The 24304-nt window shown below is 40.6% G+C and overlaps 1 protein-coding gene across 3 annotated transcripts in view; it reads right to left on the bottom strand.

Moving 5' to 3' along the window:
- Window positions 1-24304, bottom strand: part of NVL (nuclear VCP like) — a 90523-nt gene that overhangs the window by 55763 nt on the left and 10456 nt on the right. For all 3 annotated transcript variants that reach the window (XM_070602303.1, XM_070602304.1, XM_070602305.1), the window contains 9 exons: window positions 23936-24068; window positions 23642-23718; window positions 22959-23093; window positions 21164-21265; window positions 18155-18272; window positions 13361-13505; window positions 3784-4033; window positions 2529-2747; window positions 1721-1825 (listed from right to left, as the gene is read on the bottom strand). In XM_070602303.1, coding sequence (XP_070458404.1) covers window positions 1721-1825; window positions 2529-2747; window positions 3784-4033; window positions 13361-13505; window positions 18155-18272; window positions 21164-21265; window positions 22959-23093; window positions 23642-23718; window positions 23936-24068 — 1284 coding nt within the window. The remainder of the gene's footprint in view (window positions 1-1720; window positions 1826-2528; window positions 2748-3783; window positions 4034-13360; window positions 13506-18154; window positions 18273-21163; window positions 21266-22958; window positions 23094-23641; window positions 23719-23935; window positions 24069-24304) is intronic.

Below are 24304 nucleotides of genomic sequence, written 5' to 3'. Positions count from 1 at the left end.
GCTGCCTCAGCGTGGCCTGATGAGCGATGCCATGTCTGTGCTCAGGATCCAAACCGGCAAAACCCTGAGCTGCTGAAGCAGAGTGCACGAACTTAACCACTTGGCCACGGAGCCAGCCCCCAAATAAAACATCTTAAGAGTGATTATAAATAAGAAAGAAAACCACATGAATGTTAACAAAAAAACAGGCAAAGGATATGAACAAATCCATAAAGAAAACTAGTCAATAAACATATATGAAAAAGTCCACTAGTAATTTTTAAAATGCAACTTAGGGGCGGCCCAGGGTTTCACTGGTTTGAATCATGGGTGTGGACAGGGCACCACTCGTCAGGCCATGCTGAGGCAGCATCCCACATGCCACAACTGGAAGGACTGACAACTAAAAATACACAACTATGTAGCAGGGGGCTTTGGGAGAAAAAGGAAAAATAAAATCTTTAAAAAAAAAAAGAAAAAATGCAACTTAAAAACCATAAGATACCATTTGTACCTATTAGATTGTCAAATATTAAAAACAATGTTAATAAGGCTATTGCTAATTTCCAATGTAGTGAAATGGATACTGACACCCTATTGATAGGGGTGAAAATCTGTGGAAGGCACTTTGGTAATGGATCAAATGTAATCTGGTAATGGATCATTTTGATCAAATGGTAATGGATCAAGAGCTTTTTAAAACATGCACTCCTTTTATCGAAAAAGTATTCAGGAATGCATTCTAATAAAATTATCAGCTGAATTACAAAAATGTAAGTACAGGATTGTTTAATGCAATGCTGTTTTGGGGGGTTTTTTAGGGGTTTTTTTGGTGAGGAAGATCGGCCCCGAGCTAACATCTGTGCCAATCCTCCTTTATTTTGTATGTGAGATGCAGCCACAGCATAGCTTGATGAGCAGTGTGTAGGTCCGCACCTGGGATCGGAACCTGTGAACTCCAGGCTGCCAAAGCAGAGCAGGCACACTTCACCACTACGCCCCCGTGCTGGCCTGCAGTACTGCTCTAATAGGGAGTCATTTCCATAAGTTACAGAACATCTTTATGCTAGAATGCTATGCAGACATTAAAAATACTGATGTGTATTTACATATACCGACACGGGAAGATGTTCAAGAAATATTGCTAAGTGTTGAAAAACCTCATATTTGCATAAATGTGTGTAAAAGTCATACATATTATCTTGATATGTAAGTACAGAAGAACATCTGGAAGGAGTGACAACAAAATGAAACAGTGGGTAGCAGTAGGCAGTAGTGAGGGGATTATAAATACTGCTTTTCCCTTTTGCTTATCTATATTTTCTATTGTGAAAAAACAATTTTTTTAAAATAAGAATTTTAAGGAACACAGAGGAAAATACTTAAGTTATAAATAACATCTAAACCAAAGCAGGAAACAAGATCAGCTACAAACCTCAACTATGCAATAACACTCACTAAAAAGCCAGGTTATAATACACAGAAAACATAATAATTGCTGTGTTAAAACTGATGGGGTTACGGTTGACTTAAAAACCCTTTTCTTTTCCAAATTTCCAATGATGTACTTTTTGTAATTAAAATAAAAGTGGGAAACTTTCCTAAAGAAAACTGTCAGTGTTGCTAAAATGAACTTCAAATAGATATTGCACAATATCTCACTGTAACCTTTAAAGTTAAATTCATGTTCTCCTATCTGATAGTAAGAAATAAAATACCGGCAGTTGAACTTATACCATACCTTTGCCAGCAGAGTTTTCCCACAGCCAGGAGGACCAGCAAGGAGGACTCCAGCTGGAGTCACCAATCCAAGAGCTTTGAACTGATCTGGGTTACGTACTGGCGCCTGGAACAAATGATCCCAACAGCGGTCCATTACAGATGTCTACTTCCTACAGCACATTCTAATTACCTCCAGATGTGTATTTTCAACACAGATTCTGACGCCCAAAGATAAGAACAGTGCCTGGTGCAGAGTGCTTACCTCTGTTCCACGCATGAAGTATATGGTAACAAATTCTAAAATCCCTGTGCTAAATGTCCAGCTTATAAAAATGTTAGCAATGCCCTCCAGAAGCAGCGGAGGTCTACACAGGCCAAAGCCAGAGACACCTGTTCACTGTGATCCCCGTGTGTTTTCTCTTTCAGCAGTCACACGCCTCTAAACGGATCGTACTTCACTAACAAACCATGGAATGATGAGTAAGGGGGAAAAGTAAGACTAAATGAAAATTAACCCAAAGTCTCATGGGCATTAAAACTGCCTTGACCCTTACGAGTGTGACTGAGTTCAGAAAGTATTTCTCAAACAACTTGGTCTTGGTGAAACCCAAACTTTTTTTTTTTAAACTCACAGAATCAAGCACAACCAAAAGAGTAAGTCTAAAACAGATCTCAAAAGAATGAAAAGCCATTGTTGGGGCTTAATAATGAAACAACAGAACATAGAAAAGAAAACAGTCAAGCCCATTTACACACAGACCTAGGACACAAGCGTGGTCGTTTACCCACCACGTATGCCAACGACATTCTGCAGCAGAGACACCTACCAATATTGCCATGGTGAGCTCCTCTCTAATATCCTCCAGGGCACCAATATCTGCCCACGTCACATTAGGCACAGTGACAAAGCCTTCCCTTTTGGCAGAGGGTTGCACAGAGGATAGAGCAACAATGAAATCATTCAGTTCAATGCACAGCCCTTGCAGCTGCTCCTCTGAGAGGGGATCTTGGTTTCTTAGCAACCCCAGTAGCCTTTGCAATTCATCCTTAAAGGGAGAAATTGAGGGAGAAAATGAAAAACCACAAAGTTTGTTGAAAAAGTTACTTTTTATACTTTCAAAAATTATTACTACAATATTTCTGTAAGCCATAGTAAACTTCCATGTTTTAATAATTTTCTCCATTGACACAGTCATTTATTTGATTTGGTCAAGGAAAGGTACCCCGCGTATAAGCAAGCACAGGAGAATGATTTCCGTATGCTATACTAGGGGTAGCTAGGGCAAACACAAGCAGTTCGCAAACATCCATTTCAACAACCATGTATTTCCATTTTTCATTTATAGATGTTCAAGCAGCAGCTGAATTTTGATGAAATTAAAACAAAATTACCCTGGCAGTCTGATTTCATAATATGGTTCCTTGGTGGTTTATGAGCTAAATAGAAAGCAGGCAATTTTCCTAGGACTACTGAAATCTGGAACTTGACAGGCAGATTTCTCGATTTGTGAAGAATATGAGAGGACAGGTGTAAAAAGCAACTCTAATTCAATTTATAAAATCCTAATTTACATGCAATATTACGGAAGGAATTTGTTCACTATTACTTTTAACAGATCTAATTGTGCTTCCAGATGAGTAAGGAAGAAACAAAAGATTTGAAAACAAAAGAGCTAGGTCTAAGCCCCTGCTCTAGACAGGTGAGGCCACGTGGCCTCGCGCAAGTCACAATCTCTTACAGTTTAGTTTCTCTGATTATAAAATGGGGAAAGTAATGATATTTACTTGACAAAGTTAAATAGACCAAATTATATTATAGAAGCTCCCTGTGCAAACTATAAAATGCTACATAAATGTTATATTGAGTTTTCATTGTTATATTGCATTTATTCAGAATCAACTAAAAAAGTCAAACTATACTTCTGAAATTATAGACATTCTGGGTACAACCAATAATTATTCTAAAGGTAAAATGCCAATAGAACAGAAAATCATAAACCTCAACTACCTCAATACTTGCTTGTAGGATAACACAAAGTAAAAACCCTTAAAGGACAGTGTAAGGCCCCGCACAGAAAGCACCTGTGTTTCGGAAGTGGGCTCAGTTCCAGCCCTCTCTTCCCGGCCTCCTTCAGACGGCAAACCTTCAGTCTCGGGATCTTTCTTCTGCTGCTCCTGGAGCTTCATTAAGACCCTGTGGACTGCACACATGGCTGCCTCTCGGCAGAGCGCCATCAGATCAGCGCCGACAAAGCCCGGCGTCAGGTGTGCTAAGTGGCGAAAATGAAAAGTGTCGGGAAGTCGTAGTTTTCTGCACAAAGTCTGAAGTATTCTGTAGAAAAGACAGGGAAAAAAATTCAGATTCCTAACCTACCAGTAAAAACAAGTCACCGACAATATTTATTTGAAGTCCTTCCTCTCTGTCAATGGTATTTTAACGGGTGCAATATAAGAGCAAATCATTCATTCATTCAACACATGCTAAATCGCTGTTACATGACTCACTTTATTCCATTAAAGATTAAGGTATAACATCTGCTTTGTTAATGCTGTGAAGAACAAAAAATAGATTTTAAAACATATTCTGCCTTTAAGAATTTTACAATATCACAGAGGAAATAAATGATTTATGAGGATATAAGGTAAGTTCTACTTTTAGTGTAGATTTAATGGACATCTAACAGAAATAAAAGCCTCCAAACTCAAATAAACCACTAATTCTATTCATCACAACCAATTAATGGAGATGCACACTTCAGCATTCAATTTTACATCAGGGCAGTTACTTCTCCAACTTCATCTTTACCTATCGTTCATCCCTGTACTGCATGTGTGAAAACTTTTGCTCAGTTTAACTAGCAACATGGTATATGTAAATGAAATGTGGACTTCTGGATAAGTATTACTAACGGAATACCTTAATTTCTGGTAGGACCTACTGAGTAAAACTTAAAAGCCGCAGAGATACTCAGGACGGAAGGTGTGAAGCTACACCGCTTGCGTTTGACAGCAGCTCCCCCGCCCTCTGAGTAACCTGGGCCGGCCGCTTCACTGCTCAGCTTGTTTCCTCATTGGTTAAATATATTTTACAGTAGCACTTCCCCAAGGGGACGCTGTTGTAAATGAACATATGCAAAGCCCTTAGAACAGTGACTGACCCACAGTAAGTACCCAATAAATGTTAGTTATTATTATTCACATTTTGTGATATTAATTAACTTGGATAAGGAAATGTATTTTGAAATTTCCAAACGTGTAGGGGAGACTAACATTTCAAATGTCAAGCCGATGGAGAAGTCATAGAAAAGTCACTGGGATCATGTAAGTGAACAGAATAGAAGCAGATAAACATTACTGACAAATGAAAACTCAGAGACTCTAAACAACAGGAACCAAGAAACGTTCCATTACAGAACTGGTTCCTAAAGATACAGACCCCATTTGCTGCTATGCAGAAGAATCTAAGAGATTTAAAATCTCATGAAAAATAGCTAACATAAAACAATTATCATCCTTTCCTCAGTTACAGTCTATTCTGGAAAAAAACGCGGATATTTCCACTCATCATACTACAGAAACTCCAAAGGAGGAGAAAATAATGATTAAGAGATTTTCAGTTTCACGAGGTGGGGTAAAAGGTTTTCAGCAATGCTTCCTCTGCCCGAAGAAAACAAAAACAAGAAACAGAAGCACACACTCCGTGGTCTAAGCGACTAGGAGACTATCTGTACTCTCCCCAACACCCCTCCTCCAGCCTGCTCTGGAAGTTCTGCAGAGAATTGGCAACAGAGGATCAGCATTTATTTTTACGAGGCCTTTGAAAGCTATCAACAGTCGTCCTAGGCTAAAGGCGTCAGCGTGGCTCTACATAAAGAGAGGTATTGATGCTGACAAGAGAGACTGAAGCAAACAGGTATCTGGGGGCTTGCGATGGATGCATATTTTACTACCAAAGAAGAGAAAGGCCACTCAATATAGGTCTCTCTGTCAGCTCTAGCTGATGCCCTAAGGACTATAAATCCCCAGAAAGATTCAAGTATTACAGGGTTCCCAGAACAAATGATCTAGGTTTAATGATATATTTGACTATAAATAGGATGAGTTAACTAATTTTTTAAAAATAAACCTTTTAGGGGCTGGCCCTGTGGCATAGTGGTTGGGTTTGGCATGCTCCACTTCGGCAGCCTGGGTTCACAGGGTCAGATCCTGGGCACAGACCTACTCATCAGCTATGCTGTGGCAGCAACCCACATACAAAATAGAGCAAGATTGGCATGGATGTTAGCTCAGGGCTAATCATCCTCAAGCAACAAAAGAGGCAGACTGGCAACAGATGTTAGCTCAGGGCTAATTTTCCTCACCAAAATAAACAAATTAATTAATTAAAAATTTTAAAAAACTACTTTAGAACAATTTTAGCTTTACAGAATTATTGCAAAGACAGTACAGAGTTCTATACACCCCACACCCTTCTCCTATTATGAAGGACAATTTTGAGGCTCATTGCCCCAATACTTTGTAGCATGTCCTTCCATTGGGATTAGTCTGATATTGTTACTATGATTAGGCTAGGATGTGTTTTCCAGAAGAGGACCACAGAGGTCAAGTGTCCTTCTCACCACATCACATCAGGGATGCCTACTATCAACACAACGCATCACTGTGGATGATCGCCAGGTCGGAGACAGTGGTGGAAAGGGTTTCCACCTGAAGTTACTCTTCCCCTCCTTCCACTGCACTCTTCTGGAAGTCAGTCGCTACGCCCAGCTCTCATTTAAGGGTAGAGAGTTACAGGCCACCTCCTCAAGGGCAGTGCATCTACATAAATTATTTGGAATTCTTCTGCACCTATTCTCACCCATTTATTTATTTATTCAATCATTTATTTACATCAGTATTGACTAATAGGTATTTGACTCTCTGTAATTCTGAACCACAATTTATGAAGAAAGAAAGTGGATGGAGAATGGTAAAGGACCTAGCAGAGGGGAAGAAGTCAAAATTAACCTTGGGAGAAGGGGCACTGATGAGAAGGAAGTGCATTTGTCTGGTGGCATGCCACAGACCAGGAACTGGAGGCATCAAAGTGTCCCAGGACAGAAACCAGGGCCACAGCAGGGAGCCGAAAACAGAAATTATCTGAAAATCTGCCTAAGAAGTATTAAGACTCCACATATTCTCCACCCCCTGGACCAGCAGGATACCAGGAGCGTGCTCTCCGGTGAAACCGACCCAGCGGAGGGAAGCTCCAGGTTTGCGGACAATCTAAGATCAACTCCACCAGGAAAATGGGTGAAACTCTGTACAGTGCATGCAATTCCTCAGCTCATTCCCCCAGCCTAGGTCAGAAGACCAGCAGTTAGCCATAGAGCCCCATGGTGTCTGAAGATCTTTTTCTGAAAAATCTGAACTGACTCAATGAAAAGAATCTACAGAAATTGACATTTGGAGCTTTTTAGCTAAAAAGTTAGCTGGTCATCTGACTGCTTCATCATGGCACTCACAAAGGAGCCTGTACTGCAGCTGTCTAATCAGACTCTTTTTTTCTTTTTTGTGAGGAAGACTGGCCCTGCACTAACATCTGTTGCCAATCTTCTTTTTTTTCCTCCCCAAAGCCCCAGTACATAGCTGTATATCCTAGTTGTAGGTCATTCTAGTTCTTCTATGTGGGATACCGCCACAGTGTGACTTGATGAGCGGTGTACAGGCCTGTGCCCAGGATCCAAAGCAGCAAACCCTGGGCCGACAAAGTGGAGCGCGCAAACTTACCTACTCAGCCATGAAGCCACACCCCTCAGCCTCACTCTTAAAACAGCAATGGACAGCCAAGGACTGCCATGTGAGGAGAGCTGCCAGCACGAAAGAACAGTAATAACAGCTCTCAATTACCGAGACTTACTCCAGACCAGGGACTGCTGTCCTGACTGTGCACATTACTTCTTGCTGCCTCTCACCGTGACAGAAGGCACTAGCACAGGCCAAAATAAAGACATACACACACAGCAAAAAGGAAACTTGGAGGAAACAGGGATGTGGAAAAAATTGTGAGAGGGTTAGCAAATGAAAAAATATGGCAACCGTGAATTCCAGAAAAGTTAAAAAAGTGAAGAGAGGAAACACAAACATAACATTTCCCACTGACCTGGGAAAGCAGTGAATAATATTTATATAGAGGAGAAATGAGAATGCTAAATATGGATATATCAAAATTCATAATACAACTATATACTATAAACATATGAATATTGTTTGGATATTAGATATATTAAAGATTGTTGGCTATGTAATGGCATTGTATATATGTTAAATAAAGTCTTTCTCCATTAGATACTGAAGTACATAGTTGAAATGATACAATGCCTGAGATCTGCTTTACAATGCTCCAGGAAAAAAAAGGGAAGGGTAAATAAAAGACGACTGTGAAAATGTTGATAATCGTTGAACCTGGGTGCTAAGACATGGGGCTCATTATTGTGACAGTTCTAAAGCACGTCTGTAAGTTCCTGACCCTCTTCCTAGTGAGAGGTGGGGTCTACGGCTTCTCTCCTTAAATCTGGGCTGTGACCGATCAAACACAGTATAGTGGAATTGATGCTACGTGGCTTCCAAGGATAGGTCTAAAGTGAGGCCACTTCAGCCTGTTCTCTGCAATCTTCAGGCAGCAGCCCCAGGCAGCCACGTAAGAATCCGACCACCTCCAGGCTGCCCGGCTCTGACGAAGCCCAAACTGTCCGTAAAGGGTGCCACATGCAGAGGCCTTTAGCTGGGAAGAGAAAGGAGGAAGGGGACAGACCAGATCAGATGACAGATATACAGAGACAGACAAGCTAGACGAGATGGACAGGCAGGGAGACAGGTAAGACAGCCCTGCTGCTCCAGGTCCCCGCAAGGTTCTGGCTCCAGCCACCATCTCCGCAGACACACGAGCCCCTGAGACAGCACCAACTAGCTGAGGCCTTTCTGGATTCTTCACACACAGAAACTGTGAGAGACAATATGACAACTGTTGTTGTAAGCCACGAAATTTTAGGGTGGTTTGCTTTGCAGCAATAGAAACTAGAACAATTATATTAGACTCCTTTTCTGTACATTGGAATTTTCCATAATAAATTGCTTTTAAGGATCAGAAAAATATCAAGAGCTACCTCAAAAAAAATGTTTTCGGGGGCTGGCCCCGTGGCCGAGTGGTTAGGTTCGCGCGCTCCGCTGCAGGCGGCCCAGTGTTTCGCTGGTTCCAATCCTGGGCGCGGACATGGCACTGCTCATCAAGCCACACTGAGGCGGCGTCCCACATGCCACAACTAGAAGGACCCACAACGAAGAGTATACAACTATGTACCCGGGGGCTTTGGGGAGAAAAAGGAAAAAATAAAATCTTTTAAAAAAAAAAATGTTCTCCTTTCTATGTGTCAGACATTGTGCTAGGTACATAAATTCAATCCTGAGGAAGCCTTTAAGCTAGCCAAAAAAACATAAAACCAGGCCTACTGGTATGGTTCTATACCCCAGTCCTAATCATTGCCTGAAAATCCTACTGTGATCCGAGCCAGCTCATCTCAGATTATCCACGGAAGCAATTTCAGACCATCATTCTCAAACCTCTAACCTATCCAGGAGTGCCTCACTTTCAACTCACAGAGGAAACGCCCTCAATTTGCCAGCACGCCACAGATAAACCTACTTCCTTTCACACCCTTCCTTCCCCTTTACTATCTTTCAACAGAAGCAGCCCTGTTCTCAGGCCAGCACCTACACAGGAGCCCTGATCCCTGACTCCTCCCATTTGTTCCTTCCCATTAGCACTTAAAGACACTCAGGTTTCTCTTATGCTAACAAGCCCTCTGTGACACTCCATTACCTACCTCCTGCAGCTCCCCGCTCCTCCTTCTCCACAGCCAGACTTCCCTTCAGTGAACCAGGCAAGTCTGTCGCTCTTGCTCTATCACTTTCCATTTGCTCCTCGGAAGTTCCAACCTGGATTTTACCCCTATCGTTCCACTCAAACAATTTTTTCTTAAGTTCACTAGTGACCTCCAGGTTGCTAAATTCAAAAACAACTTTTCAGCCCTCCCTTGCTTGACTTCTCATTGGCATGACCTCTCATTCCTTCTTCTGGAAACATCCGCTTCCCTCGGCTTCCACCACACAACATTCTTTTCATTTTCCCAATACTTCTGGCTGCTCCTTCCACGTCCTTAGCCTGTCAGGCTCTCTGGGCCTGTCCCAGGACCTCTACGTCTGCTCTTCACTCTCTCTCTGGACAATCTCATCTACTTTCACAGCTTCAAGTGCCATCAGTATATTGATGACTCCCAAAGTTTCACTTCCTCCGAGCTTCAGACTCATTTGCTGGCTGCCAACGCGACACCTCCATTGGAGATCCTGCAAGGACCTCTAACTCAACTGCCCTTACCTTCAACATCCATCCCCAAATCCTCTTATCCTCCAGTATTTCCCATCCCCTCCATAGAAAACCACCTGCACAGAGGCTTAAGTCACAAATCAGGGAGTACTTCCGTCTTGTTCACAACTCCCACCTCTCCACACATGATCTGTCAACAAACATACCTTACTGAGTCTACTTCCTAAGTGTCTCCAGTTACTCCAGTTCTATCTACACTCCCACCTCCTTAACTCACCCGCCACCACCTCTGCATCTTGAGACAGCCTCCAAACCGATTCCTGCTCTCCTGTCACTCACGCCTCACACTGCAGCTACAGGGATCTTTTCAGAACAAAAAGCTGTTTCCCTCAGGGTCCTGCGTAACTGCTTTATTCCTTCCTGCCACTCACAGAGTAAGTCCAAAATCCTCACCAAGTATGTGAACTGCCCTCTGTACACCTCTCTGGCCTTTCCACATCCTCTCTCTTCTTCCACAGCCATATTGTTCTTCCAGTTCCCTGGACACACTGAGCTCTCACTCACCTCAGGGCCTTTACACACACTATTCCTACCAGGAATACTTTCATCATCATGGGATCAGTTAATTGCTATTTATTCTTCAAGTCTCAGCTTTCTCAGAGAAGCTTTTAAGAACCCCCAGACCTGATACATCCTCCCTAAGACCCCGACTTTGTCTTTCTGTATTCATCTCATTTCTGATTACTCAAAAGAGCGGCTTAAGTGCCAACCACTGTGTCTCCTTGGTGTGCCACAGGTGCTTAAATAAATGTCTCCGCAGTTAATGAATGACTGGGAATTAATGACATAAAACAAACATCAACGTATCTCAATTCTAATAAATAATTTCCCCAACTTAGAATTTAACTCCTTGACATCTGCATACAATATCACTTCTTTGCTTCTGCACTCAGAGCCAGACAAAAGCACAAAAACAAGAAAACCGCATTTGCCTTTGTCAAAGACTCAATTACAAATACTCTTCCTCAGGAGGGGGAATTAGTGATTAATGGGCACAGAGTTTCACTTCTGCAAGGTGAAAAAGTTCGAGAGATTTGTTGCAATGTAAATATACTTAACACTACTGAACTGCACTTTTAAAAATGGAAACTGGTAAATTTTACGTTTTTTTACCACAATAAAAAAATTAAAAACAACAATACTCTTCCTTAAAAAGTTCCACTCAGTATTATGTTAAGTGAAATAAGCCAGATAGAGAAAGACGAACTCTGTATGACTCCACTCATAGGTGGAAGTTAACATACAGACAAAGAGAACTGATTGGTGGTTACCAGGGGAAAGGGAGATGGAGGGAGGGCACAAAGGATGAAGTGGTCCACCTACAACATGACTAACAATAATGAACCACTGAAATTTCACAAGATTGTAAACTATCATAATCTTAATAAAAAAATAAAAAACAATTTCCACTCACAGGGGCCGGCCCCGTGGCTGAGTGGTTAAGTTTGAGCTCCGCTTCAGTGGCCCAGGGTTTCACCAGTTCGGATCCTGGGCGCGGACATGGCACTGCTCATCAGGCCACGGTGAGGCGGCGTCCCACATGCCACAACTAGAAGGACCCACAACTAAAGTATACAACTATGTACTAGGGGGATTTGGGGAGAAAAAGCAGGAGGAAAAAAAAAAGATTGGCAACAGCTGTTAGCTCAGGTGTCAATCTTAAAAAAAAAAATTCCCACTCATAATTATATTCAAGAGCTATCTTTTCTCAGCCTTTGACCCTGCTCTTCCCACCAGCCTTAAACACACTTATAATACCCCCTGTTCAGTCTCAGACAGAATTCTTGCCCTGGCCACCTATGGCTTAGCTAGACTACTAAGCCCACATAAAACACCAACATAAATGCCTATAGCACTTACTCTCTGAATCTAAAACAGCGTTTGAACACACTGACACAAGGCAGTCATAGATAACTGTAGACACCAGAAATACCTGGATTCTACGTATTAAGTCCAAAGGAGAAAGGTACCTTGAAAGGAGAGATGTCTGACAAATTTCTTAACCAAGTGACCAAACTTAACATCACCAATAATGATACAAACTGACACTAGGAACCTCTGGAGAAGAGGTTCTGAGAAGGACACCTCACCACCTGCGTAGGATTCTTGCCCAAGACGTTTAACCTGAATCCAATCATGAGGAAGCAGTCAGATAAATTTAAATTGTGGGGTATTCCACAAAAGACTTACCTGGACACTTCAAAAATGTCAAGGTCATGAAAGTACTCCCTCCCCCAAAAAGGCAGATTAGAGGAGGTTAAAAGGACATGTCAACTTAATAGCAGATTTGATCCCTGAGTGGATTCTGGTAAAACAAAAAAGCAAACAAAAAAGCTAAACAAAATGAAAGATGAAAACAACTATAATGGACGTTTTGGGGGCAACCGGGAAAATGAGACTGGATTACATATTAAGGTAACGTTATGTCAGGCGTTAAGTTTCTTGAGTGTTAAAATGGTATGACAGTTACACAGGAGGATTTAGGGCTGAAGTGTCATGATGTCGTCACCCGTCCCTCAAATGGCTTGGCAAAATAAAGTCTATACACACACATGCATCTGAACGTAGGGAGAGAGTGAAAGCAAACATGGCAAAATGCTAACAAGTGGTAAATTCAGCTGAAGGGCTAAATACAGATATTTATTGTACTATTCTTTCAATTCTTCTGTAGGCTTGAAATTTTTCAAAATATGGCCATTTACTAAAGCCATTTAAAGACTTTGCTGACGATGGAATACTGGATAGACAGACACAGGATTTCATCTTGTAGGGATGACGGGCCCCACTGTGTCCACGTCTCTACCATCAGGTCTGGTGCTTAATCACAACCAGGCTTGATAATGGACACAGCCCTTATTTCTCTTTACCTGTATTGCAAGCATCTCGAAAGCAAGGACTTATAATTCTCTGTGTTTCCCATATTACCTACTACAGTGGTATATGCAGGCGCTATATGCTCAATACATGTTTGCTGAATAAATACGAACAACTTAAGTATTAAATATTATTATTTTGCTGCAGGCATAAACACGTTAGTCAACAACCCTGAATGACTGACTACTTAAAGATTATCTATGCGGAAATGTAATTTGCACACACATGAAAGACTATGAATATAACAGCTGAAGAAGAACGAACGAGAGAAAAAGAAAGCTACACGTGCTTCTCGCCCCTCATTTTCAAAGCATTCAGTTCAGATGACACGGTGTATACAAACTGCTTTCTATAAGAATGTACCTTTCCCTGGATGCTTCATCTGGGATGCCGAGGCATATTTCTCGGTCGAACCTTCCAGCACGTCTCAAAGCAGGGTCTAAGGAATCTGGCCGGTTAGTGGCTCCAATGACTAGGACCCGAGCTGTAGCCGCCGCGTTATTCAGATCTAGTAACACCAGACACAGGATGAGAGGTGATCAAGACACCTGACAATGAGGACAATAAAGCTTACGCAAGTCGTTTCAGCGGCTGGAGGGAAAGTATTACACATTTTGATAGCAATATACATATAAAATTAACAATGACTAAAGGTCTAATACGTGAAAGATGTGAGGAAGATAAATACAAACTTTGTCCTCAGGCAGCTTGCACTCTATTGGGAAACACGTAAGACAAATGTTGTGAAGCCCAACAGCTGGTGTGAACAAAGCCCCACAGCAATGCAATGGAAGACACTATGAATTCCGATCGAGGAAGACGGGAGAGTTCGGGAGGAGCCACCACTCTGGGAAAGCCCTGAAGGGTGAACAGGATATTAATAAGCAGAGATGCAGGTTAGGGATATTCTACATGGAAGAAATGGTACGAGTGAAGGCAGAGACGGACAAACAGGTGTGACATGTTTAGACAAGGTGAGCAGTCCAGCAGGGGGTCTGGGTAAGACAGAGGATGTCTGTCTCCAGAGACTCACAGCATTAATTTGAGATGGGGATGCAACAGTCTTCAGTTGCTCTGCTAAATCTACAGACAGATTTTTAGCAATGGACGGAAGGCAGGGCCTAAAGTGTATCTTTCGTAAGTATTATTTCTCTCAACTGAAGCAGGGTCGAACAGCAGAGTCTGAGTTATACCCTCTAGAGTGTGTAATAAGAAGGCAGCAAGATGCTAATTAAGTACTCTGACAGCCAAGTCATGAGGAATTCACAGTATGTTCTTTAGCCAACAGAAAGCCATGGAAGGTTTTTCTGAGAAGACTTGTGTTTTGGAAAGATAATTCTAACAATAATTTTGAAGAGAGTAAAGAGGAATAAAGGGGAAAAGAGTTTGTGGTATTTGATTACAATAAGTGGGTAAGAGATGGGTGAAATAAGGTAGGAACACAGTAAATAAAAAGGAAACCCCCAATTTAAGTACAGGGTCGTAGACGGAATCAAAAGCACTAATGATTCCATGTGAGGGGTGAGGGAGAAGGAAGACACAAAGACGACTTAGTTTGGCTGACAAGGTTGGAGGTGATGCTCTTAACTCAAATGTGGAACAGAGGGAGGTTCGAGAGAGGCGGAGGGGGCTAAATGGGAGAGTGAGCTTAGCTTCGGACACACTGAGTGAGGCGTCTGTGCGATGGTCACAGGCAAGTGTCTGACAGGCAGTTGGGAATAGGGGCTTGAAGCTTCTCAGAACCAGGTTAGAGATGTAACTGGGGAGTTTTCCAATGAAGAGCTGAACAGGAATAGTTTGGAAACGGGTAAGAGGCAAGAACAGACGACCCAGCATAAAGCCTTCAGACTATCTTTAAGGGATGGGTAAAAGGAGGCAAGCAAGGAAAGGACAGTGGTGAGGAGCTGTCAGAGAACCCGGAGGAGGACAGAAGGAGGGCGGTGTCACTCAAGCCAAGTGTACTAACAATCACAAGGGCAAGGGGATCAGCAGGACCAAACGCCCTCGACGACAATCAGTCCTGAGGGCTCGCTGCACGCCAGGCTCTGCTTCCTCCAGGTTAGAGCCTCTCCCTCAGCCAACCCTCACAGCAGCCCTCAGACGGAGGTGTTAGATGAGATACTGAAGAACAGAGGTTCAGAGGGATGGGAGCCAAAAGCAAGCCAACACAGGTGGCAAACAGATGACACCAACGACTCTTCTGTGACCAGTTTCAGTAAAACGGCAGAGGCAGATATACAATCATGGGGTGGGGTGTAGAACAGAATGGAAAGAGGAACATACATTTAGTTGACAGCGACTATTCTTTTGATAAATTTTGGAAGGAAAATAAGAGAGTTCATAAGGTGGTGGGTTTGAGTGAAACAGGAAAGCTCTTCAATACTTTTTGAAAACTGAATAGAAGAAACTGGCTAAAGGAAGAGGGTCATGCGATGAGATGGATCACTGATCAAGCAAAAGAAACCTCACAGGAAACGAGGAGCCGTCTCCTATTCAGGGACATCACAAGCTACAAACTCGCATCCACGTGAAGATGTTTACCCTGAATCCTCCTTGCATGAAGGCTGCTATAGAGCCAAAGCTGTTCGACTGCTGCTTCACACGTCTCAATTTCCGAAGCTAAAAGAACCAGCAAGGGGGAGGATTTACATCTTTTCTCTGGTTCATGTTGCTCACGCACTAGTCTTGGGATGAGCCCTGAGCATATCAAGGATTGAGAATTGAATTCAACACGGACCATCATGGAAATCTGTTAAATCTTCAGTAACGAACAAATTCTTCCATAGGAAATCAACTTAGCAACATAAGCACCATTTCAAATGCTGTTTTTCTCCTTTGTTCTAAACGAAGTCATTTGAAAGATAAAAATCAGACCTCAGCTTGGATTGGCCAGCCACTACTGCCAGTAACTTCAAGATAAATCCCACTCTTTCTCTCCCTCTTCTAGAGTATGATTTGATCATGTTAAATTGAAGTTATGCTAGCCAACAGTTTGAATTTCAGAATATCATAAAAGGAATGAAGTTTTATTTCCTTCTACACAGAATAAAAGGAACCAGTTAATGTGTTTCTCTCATAAATAAAGCAAGCATTTGTGGGTAGCTCATTAATTGTGTATGTGTAAATAAACATCTGGATTCTAGCCCATGCTTTGCCAATGACTCACTGCATGAACTTGGCCCTTAGCTCTCTGTGCATCAGTTTCCTCACACACAAGATGATGATATTTTAAGATCTTTCCAGCTCTTAATAATCAGAATTATATCTGAGTTTAAGTTTTTGAAATTAGGTACAATCAGTTCTGTTGAGTGATCTCATTATCTTCTTCAGATTTGTTTACTTAAAAGTTTTAAATTATTAAAATTTCAAATTTGTAAACTCTGAATTTATAAGGTTTTACAAAATCCTCAAACTGTGGGGAATAATAACCACATGGCACACACTATTTGGCAGGATAACTGTGTAAGTGGGACCGTTTACTGTTCTCCCTAGCCCGGTTTATAAAGGGGGACCTCAACACACACACAGAGATACACACTGAAAACCCCAACTAATAGAGCTTTCAGTAATGTGTACTAATAGGTAATCTGCTTAATCCCTGGACTGTTCATTTTCTCCATATTTTACTATCTCTGAAGTCAGAATGTTTCTACTATCAGTGTGGTAAGAAAGCGTGTCATAGTTTGGTAGTGTCTTTTTCCTTCTTGGACGTATATAAAATCATGGTGTATCTTATAATTGACAACAATTCAGCTTCAATAAAATATGGCAAATCAGAACACAGGCCTCAAAACATGCCAAGAAAATTTTACATAAAAATAAAACAGCAAAATAAACACTCTACAACCCAGCACCAGAAGGAACACAAAATACGCACTACTTCACATTCTCTTATGTACAAAACATGTTATTTCATAGTAGGCAAGATCAATTCCAAAAGTTCTGCCTGTCCTGGTCCTTCCCTCCAAATTTGTATCTAAAGACCATTAAACAAAACTGAAAAACAAGTTACAGATAGGATAGAAATAATTGCAATATATTTAAAAAAGGGTTTGTTTGCAAAATATATTAAAATACATCATACCTTCAAATCAATTTTTAAAAAATAATTCAATAGAACATGGGCAAATGATGAGAAAAGGGATTTTGGAAATGATACAAATAGCCAAAAAAATATGGAAAGATGATGAATCTCAATGGTAATTAGGGAAATAGAAATTAAAACAAACAGATGTCAATTTTCACCCACCAGATTGGCAAAAATTAAAACAATTGATAACATTCAGTGTTGTGAAGGATCTGCCAAAAGGGTGACTCTCATACAGTATTGGTGGAAAGGTAAACTGCAAAGTCTTTCTGGAAAGCAATTTGCCATTTCCCATGAAAATTTAAAATGTATAATCTTTAACAAACATTGCTTCACTTTTTACTATTTATCATAGAAAAATACATGCACACCAAAAAGACCCATTTAAGGATATTCTCTACAGCTTGTTGTAAAGCAAAAAACAAAACTTAAATATCCATCAAAATGGGGGGGCTGGCCCCGTGGCCGAGTGGTTAAGTTTGCGCGCTCCGCTGCAGGCGGCCCAGTGTTTCGTTGGTTCGAATCCTGGGCGCGGACATGGCACTGCTCATCAAACCACACTGAGGCAGCATCCCACATGTCACAACTAGAAGGACCCACAACGAAGAATATACAACTATGTACTGGGGGGCTTTGGGGAGAAAAAGGAAAAATAAAATCTTAAAAAAAAAAAAAATCCATCAAAATGGGAATGTTTAAGTACAATATGATAAATCTATCCTAAAGAATACTATGGAGCAGTTATAAAGAGGTAACTATAAATGCATTAAAACGGCAACATTTCCAAGACATATTGTTATGATAGAAACAGCAAGTTATAGAACAATGTGTATAGTGCAATCCTAGCATTGTGAAAAAAAAAAAGTTAATGTATTTATGTGTACACAGGCATTAAAGATAAGTGTAAGATATGCTAAAAAAATTAATGATGTGATCCTCTATGCAAAGAAAAAGATTTCTGTTTTTTACTCTGTTTTATTCTATTTGAACGTTTCACATCTTCACATATTACTTATACTATTAAAAAAAAAATTTATTATCTTAAAGTGAATTCATTATTTTGAACTGACCATCCATGCAGGTTAGGAGCTGGGCCACAATCCTTCGTTCCATATCTTTGGAAGCAACTTCTCTTTTGGGGGTAATAGCATCAATTTCATCAATAAAAAGGATACAGGGTGCATTTGACTAGAAACAAGAATATCACAAAAAGGCAATCATAAATACATTCCCTATACTGCATCATAGTTAAGTATACACATTTGAAAAAATCTTAAAGCTCAAGGATCATTCACCAAAAGAATAACCCTACAGAAAGGAGTTCAGTGTATTACTTCTGATTTTTATCTGACTTAAGAGAAGCAAGATGCTTAAAAGAGCACAGTAAGAGACTGCGTGTAGGATAACACATTTACAGTCTTCTCATCAATCCATGTTTTGTAATGATAAATCTACTGAAATTCTTTTGCAAATTAGGCATATTTGCCATGCTATGAAATAATGTTTATAAACTTTAAACTAGAAAGCCTCAGCTTACAAATGTTATATTAGTTTTCCTACCGACATAAAAATATCCAAGCTTTTCCCTAGAATCTGCTGTAAGAGGAATTTAAGAAGCACCAGAGGCTTTGTTTTTTATTTTTATATTGTGGTAAAATATACATAAAATTTACCATTTTAACCATTTTAGGTGCACAGTTCAGCGGCATTAAACACGTTCACAGTGCTGTGCAACCATCCCCACTACCCACCTCCAGAACTTTTTCACGGCCCCATACTGAAACAACCAGAGGCGTGTTTTAAAGGCTACATTGAATGAGGAGGGATGGTAAAGTTTGAATACATCTGTGTGGATAACGATCATCTTCAGTCTTTTTTTAAACTCAAACCAGACAGAGTTAAGATAGAATAAATTAAGATATAATATAAGCATAATGACCTGGAGTAGTCAAATTCATAGAAGCAGAAAACAGAATAGTGGTTGCCAGGGGCTGGAGGGAGGGGAAAGTGGGAGGTAGTGGTTAATGGGTATGGAGCTTCAGTTTGGGAAGATGAAAAGTTCTGGAGATGGATGGGGGTATTGGTTACAGAATAACATGAGTGTACTTAATGCCACCGAACTGTACACTTAAAAATGTTTAAAATGGTAAATTTAAATTTAACATATTTTACCACAATAAAAACAAACAAAAATAGATAAGGATCAGTTAAAATGAAAATTTAAATGAAAACATCTAGATATACAATCTAAAGCAGAGCTCACTCTTAATTATTCAGTGGTTGGAAGTGACACTGATTATGCCAGGAGACTCTGAGCCTGGCTAAGACATCTCAAAACCACGGGGACCACTGCAACGTAAAGGAAAAGGAAACTGGCCGATCGCTAGCTGGCTCTCTTCTCAGTCCTCCTCATGACCATTCACAAAGGAGCACCTACGACTGCTGGATACATCACCCAGTTACAAAAGAGTAAAGCTACAGAATGCAAAGGTCTCAGAAAGCAAGCACAACAGTATTTGTCAATGACCTGGAAAACTGAATAAGAAACAGAGGAAGAAAGATAAGTGGTGTTCATCAGAATTCAGCCTAAAGAAAGCATACAGTTTTCAACAGAGAACATTTGATTTGATTTGACCTTTTTGTTCTCTGATCCACATACTTCATGTACTCACTTTCATTAGGGAACATGGGGTCTGGGAAAGATGGGTGCTAGACCATCTATTTCCTGAGCATCTACTGTCAGGCATCGTACCAGCTCAGTACCGGTTCAGAGAGAGATGAAAACACAGAACTAACAACCTAAAAACGCCATTTGTCCCTTTCACCCTCATTCATCATTGTGTTTACCATAAACAGAAAATGTATGACTTGTCCTCTGTCTATGCATGCCAATTTAATATCGAGTTCACTTTGGAAAACAGGTAACAACTGAAAGATTTCAGCTTTGCTGTGCATAGTACCCTCCTCACTCTTTCTCTGAATCTTCCTTGTATTGTCCACACCTTTCCAAATGTCAGTTTACACATTAAATCAAGTAGATGGCTTCCACATTCTTGCTATTTTAAAAAATATTTTCTCAATTACCGCTAAAATATTATTTCTCTTCTAACTTCACATTGGCTTCTAGCAGTTGCCATCGGCTATGTTCACCAGCACCAATATATTCTGGGTGCAAATAACATAAAATTAAACTTTTCACCATTTTTTAGTTTTTAACCACAGTGATGACTAGTAACTGGTCATACGTGATGTCACAGCTAATATTTACAGGGCTCCTGCTGTGTACTGGGCACCACATTAAAGGTTTTACAAGAAATCTCTATTTAATACTCCAACAACCCCATGAGATTTGAGTGGCCGTATTAAGCCAGCTTACCAGTAAGGAAACTAAGGGTTAGAGTGGTTAATCTCTTGTCCAGGACTACAGGATTAGTAACAATTAGTACATGGTGACACAGGAATGTCAACCTGTGCTTCTGACTTGAAACTACAGGCGTTTAACCACTACACTCAACTGAAGAGAACACTTTAATTGGACACAAACGTCATCTTCCTCAGTCCTTAAACATCCACATCTTAATAACATGAACTACAATTAGGATAAAAGCCAGTCTGTACTTTCTCTGGTGACAGAACTTTCTTTTCACAGCTCCAATTATGCAAATAGGGGAGAGTTTATCCTGGCGTTCCTGTGGTGGCTTTTATAATGTGATAATCCTAAACGATGAAAATTTCCACACTGCTTACAAGTTAGTAAGTCAAACCTAAGTTGAGGAAACAAAAAGTCAAAAAAAATATCACAAAGATAATCTATTGTCACCATGACTACTGGGTACGACAGTCCAGAACTTGTCACCAATTAGATTTATGTTTGATTTCAGATTAAACAGGTTATTTTATCCAACAGTCTGCATCGGTAAATCTGCTTTAAATATTTAGCCGTCAAGGGCAGAAAATGACCATGTTTGCAATAGAATGCCCAGTGAATGGGTTAACAAATACCAGCCTTAGAGGAAACAGGATCTTCAGTAGAGCCTTACACAGTCTGACCACCCGACGTTGGGCATTAGCCCACTCACCACAGCTTGTTCGAACAGTTCCCTCAGCTTCTGTTCAGATTCTCCAGATACTCCAGACACAACTTCTGTAGCAGCTACTTTCAGAATCGGAAGGTCAAGTTCCTACGCACAAATATATAAAAGAATGACCAAATTTTCACATTTTATCTTCCCAACTTTTTCCTTACTCAGTCCTTCGAAATTACTCTTTTAAATGACCAATTTTCTGAGGAACTTCATCTTTTTGTGTTGGTCCAATGAAAAACATTCTTTAAAAATCTACATTCTTTAAAAATCTTTAAAAATCTGTGTTTTATTCAAAGACATTGACCGGATACCTTTTACTTGTTTTTACTTTACTGACACCACCATAAGACTCTGTTATTCTTCCGAATAAAGAGTCTTGAATCTTAAGAGATGTTTCCCCCCACTTAGAGCTGAGCCAAAACAATTTTACCTGTTAATTATCTGCTGGAAAGGAAATAGTAGGGGCTGCGACATAGCTGTCTCCCACACAGTCTACTAGCATTTCCCCACCCCTGCACCCAGAGAAGAGGCCAGAAGTCACAGGAGGCAGGCTCTTCAAGTCAAGGAAGACAAACTAATGTCCCACCAATGCGAACGGCAGCAAGCCTGCCTGAGTCCTACTCATTCTTCTGGCTGCCTTGAAATCTCACTTCCTCAGTCATATATTCCTCGACCCCAACTCTTAACGTGGGTATCCCGACAACACACGACATAGCATTCTGCACTTCTTCTGTCTCCCACTTATTACAGTTGTAACTGTACAACATTTACTTGTATGAATGACTGTTTCCTGTCTGTCTCTCACACTAGATTGGAAAACTCCTTAAAGATAAACACTGGGTTTGTTGTACTTACTATATTTCAATGTCTGGCATGTAGCAATCACACAATAGATTTATTCAACAAATTAAGAGATGAGGCAAATCAATCAAGTTCTCCAATAAGAATGATTTTCCTTCACAGAGCACTAATCTATTAGTGATTGGTATAGTAGGCTATTCTTCAAAGGGAAGTTACTCTGACACTGCGCAATTTACCACCCAATACTGTACAGTTTCTAAAAAGACTCATGGAACTAAAATAAGACTGATGACTTTTTATTTTGCCAAGTATCTTTTATCACCATCTTAGAGAAGATATGTTTTGTGTTTTATTTCTTCATTGAGGTACAATCAACATACGACATCAGTTTTAGGTATGCTACATAATGACTTGGTATTTGTATATATTGCAAAATGATCACCAGAGTGTCTAGTTAACCAGCATCGCCATGCATAGGTACAGAATTTTTTTTTACTTGTGATGAGAACTTTTAAGATTTACTCTCTCAGCAACTTTCAAATACGCAATACAGTGTTAACTATGGTCACCATGCTGTACATTACATCCTCATTTAGAAAGGACATTCTAACACTAAAAAGTATAAGGACACGATTAAATGGAAATTCTGAATAAATTTTAGCTCTCTGAAAAACAATACCATCCTTAGTTTTCTTATTTTACTGCTCTCGAGAACCAGTGACTTAAAGGGAAAGAGAAGTAACTAAAATGTAAACCACATATTTAAAAAAGGGTTGCTTACAGCTCTATTATTTTGCTTCCCACCCAATCCTTGCCATGTAAATAAGTGGAAACACTAAAAAATAAAATAGCATCTCACAAAGAGCAGCATGAAAGAGGTAAAAAACGAAGACGGGATCAGTCTTCCTTATGCCAAGTCTGGTTCCAGTTGACCAAAGAGAAAAAAAAAAACAAATAACAAAAGCAAACAAGTGTCAGCAAACCTCACCCCAGCAATTGCATGTGCCAGCAATGTCTTCCCACAGCCTGGCGGTCCATGAAGGAGGACTCCACGAGGGGGAATGACGCCCAGGTGGTGGTACACCTCCGGGTGACGCATGTGTATGAGCATCTTGCAGACTTCCTAGCAGGAATAAACAGGAAAGATGTCTTTCACAGCCCAAGAGAGAGTCGATGTGGAATGAAAGACCCTATTCTTTGGAGCAGCAAAACACAGTAGAGAGAGTACAGGCTTTAGACTCACACCGGAGTCTGAATCCCAGCTCTGGTACCTATTGTGTGACTTCAGAATAACCTCTCTGAGCTGCCATTTCCTAAGCTGTAATAACATATACCCTGCAGATACAATGAAAAGTAACTAGCTTGGTAACTGGAACAGAGCAGACACTAAAAAATAAATAGAAACTATTACTACTGCTAGTGTTAAAACACTATTATGTATAAAGCATATATCTTATACACGTACACTATAATTAAAATGGTGAAAAAGCTAAAGAGAGGGTGGTTCTTTTAGCCCTCAATACCATGAAAGGTACAAATCAGGTCTGCCCTTCTCACCTCCCCAGTCTCCTTTTCTACATCCAGTTCCCAGTAGAAACAGAGGGGTCAGCTTCATCAGCATAAGTGATTAGCAATATTCTCATTTAAGGTAAAATTCTGATTTGAACTAACTTTTAATGTCGTATCATTGCCTCCAACATCTTCGAACGTCACGCTGGAGATCTGCAGCTCTAGCCCCCTGGCTTTAGCTGGTAAACAAAGAAGGAGATGAAGAGACTCGTGATTCAGTAGTAACTCAGAATTATACTTAATTATCTTTACATAAACACAGGTCCACTAGATACTGAAATATTTTCTAATGAACGTCTCTGCACAAAGAAGGTCCATCAAGCATCACAGCTTGGAACAGTGAAGCCTCGCTCAATGCAAACACGGCCCATGCCACCCACAAGACTCACGTCTCACCTCTCTTTTCCAGGACAGCTGCTATTTCTCCATCTGCTTCCTGGAGATCTTCTTTCTTCCTTTTGCTTCCTTTGCTCTTTAGCCTACCTTTCCTTTGTTCATTACTCTCCAGAAGAGAAGAATCTTTCGAATCCTGGAAAGACAATTTAAATATGCCATGCTTGAAATTATAACGCCATTCATGTTTTTCTAAAGATAGGCATTATTACAAAGACCCATTCCTGCCCGAGCACTTTCAGCCCTGTTAGCTATTCCCAACTTCTCTGCTCAAGGATGGTCTCTGCTGGGGATGTCCTTCTTTTCCATAACCTTAAGGCTCAGTGGATGGCCTAACATTTGAAAACTTCCTTTTCAGATTCCTCTAGTTAG

Source organism: Equus przewalskii, chromosome 31 (genome assembly GCF_037783145.1).
Source record: "Equus przewalskii isolate Varuska chromosome 31, EquPr2, whole genome shotgun sequence".
NCBI classification, from domain to species: Eukaryota; Metazoa; Chordata; class Mammalia; order Perissodactyla; family Equidae; genus Equus; species Equus przewalskii.
This window is presented reverse-complemented; position numbering and strand designations above follow the sequence as displayed.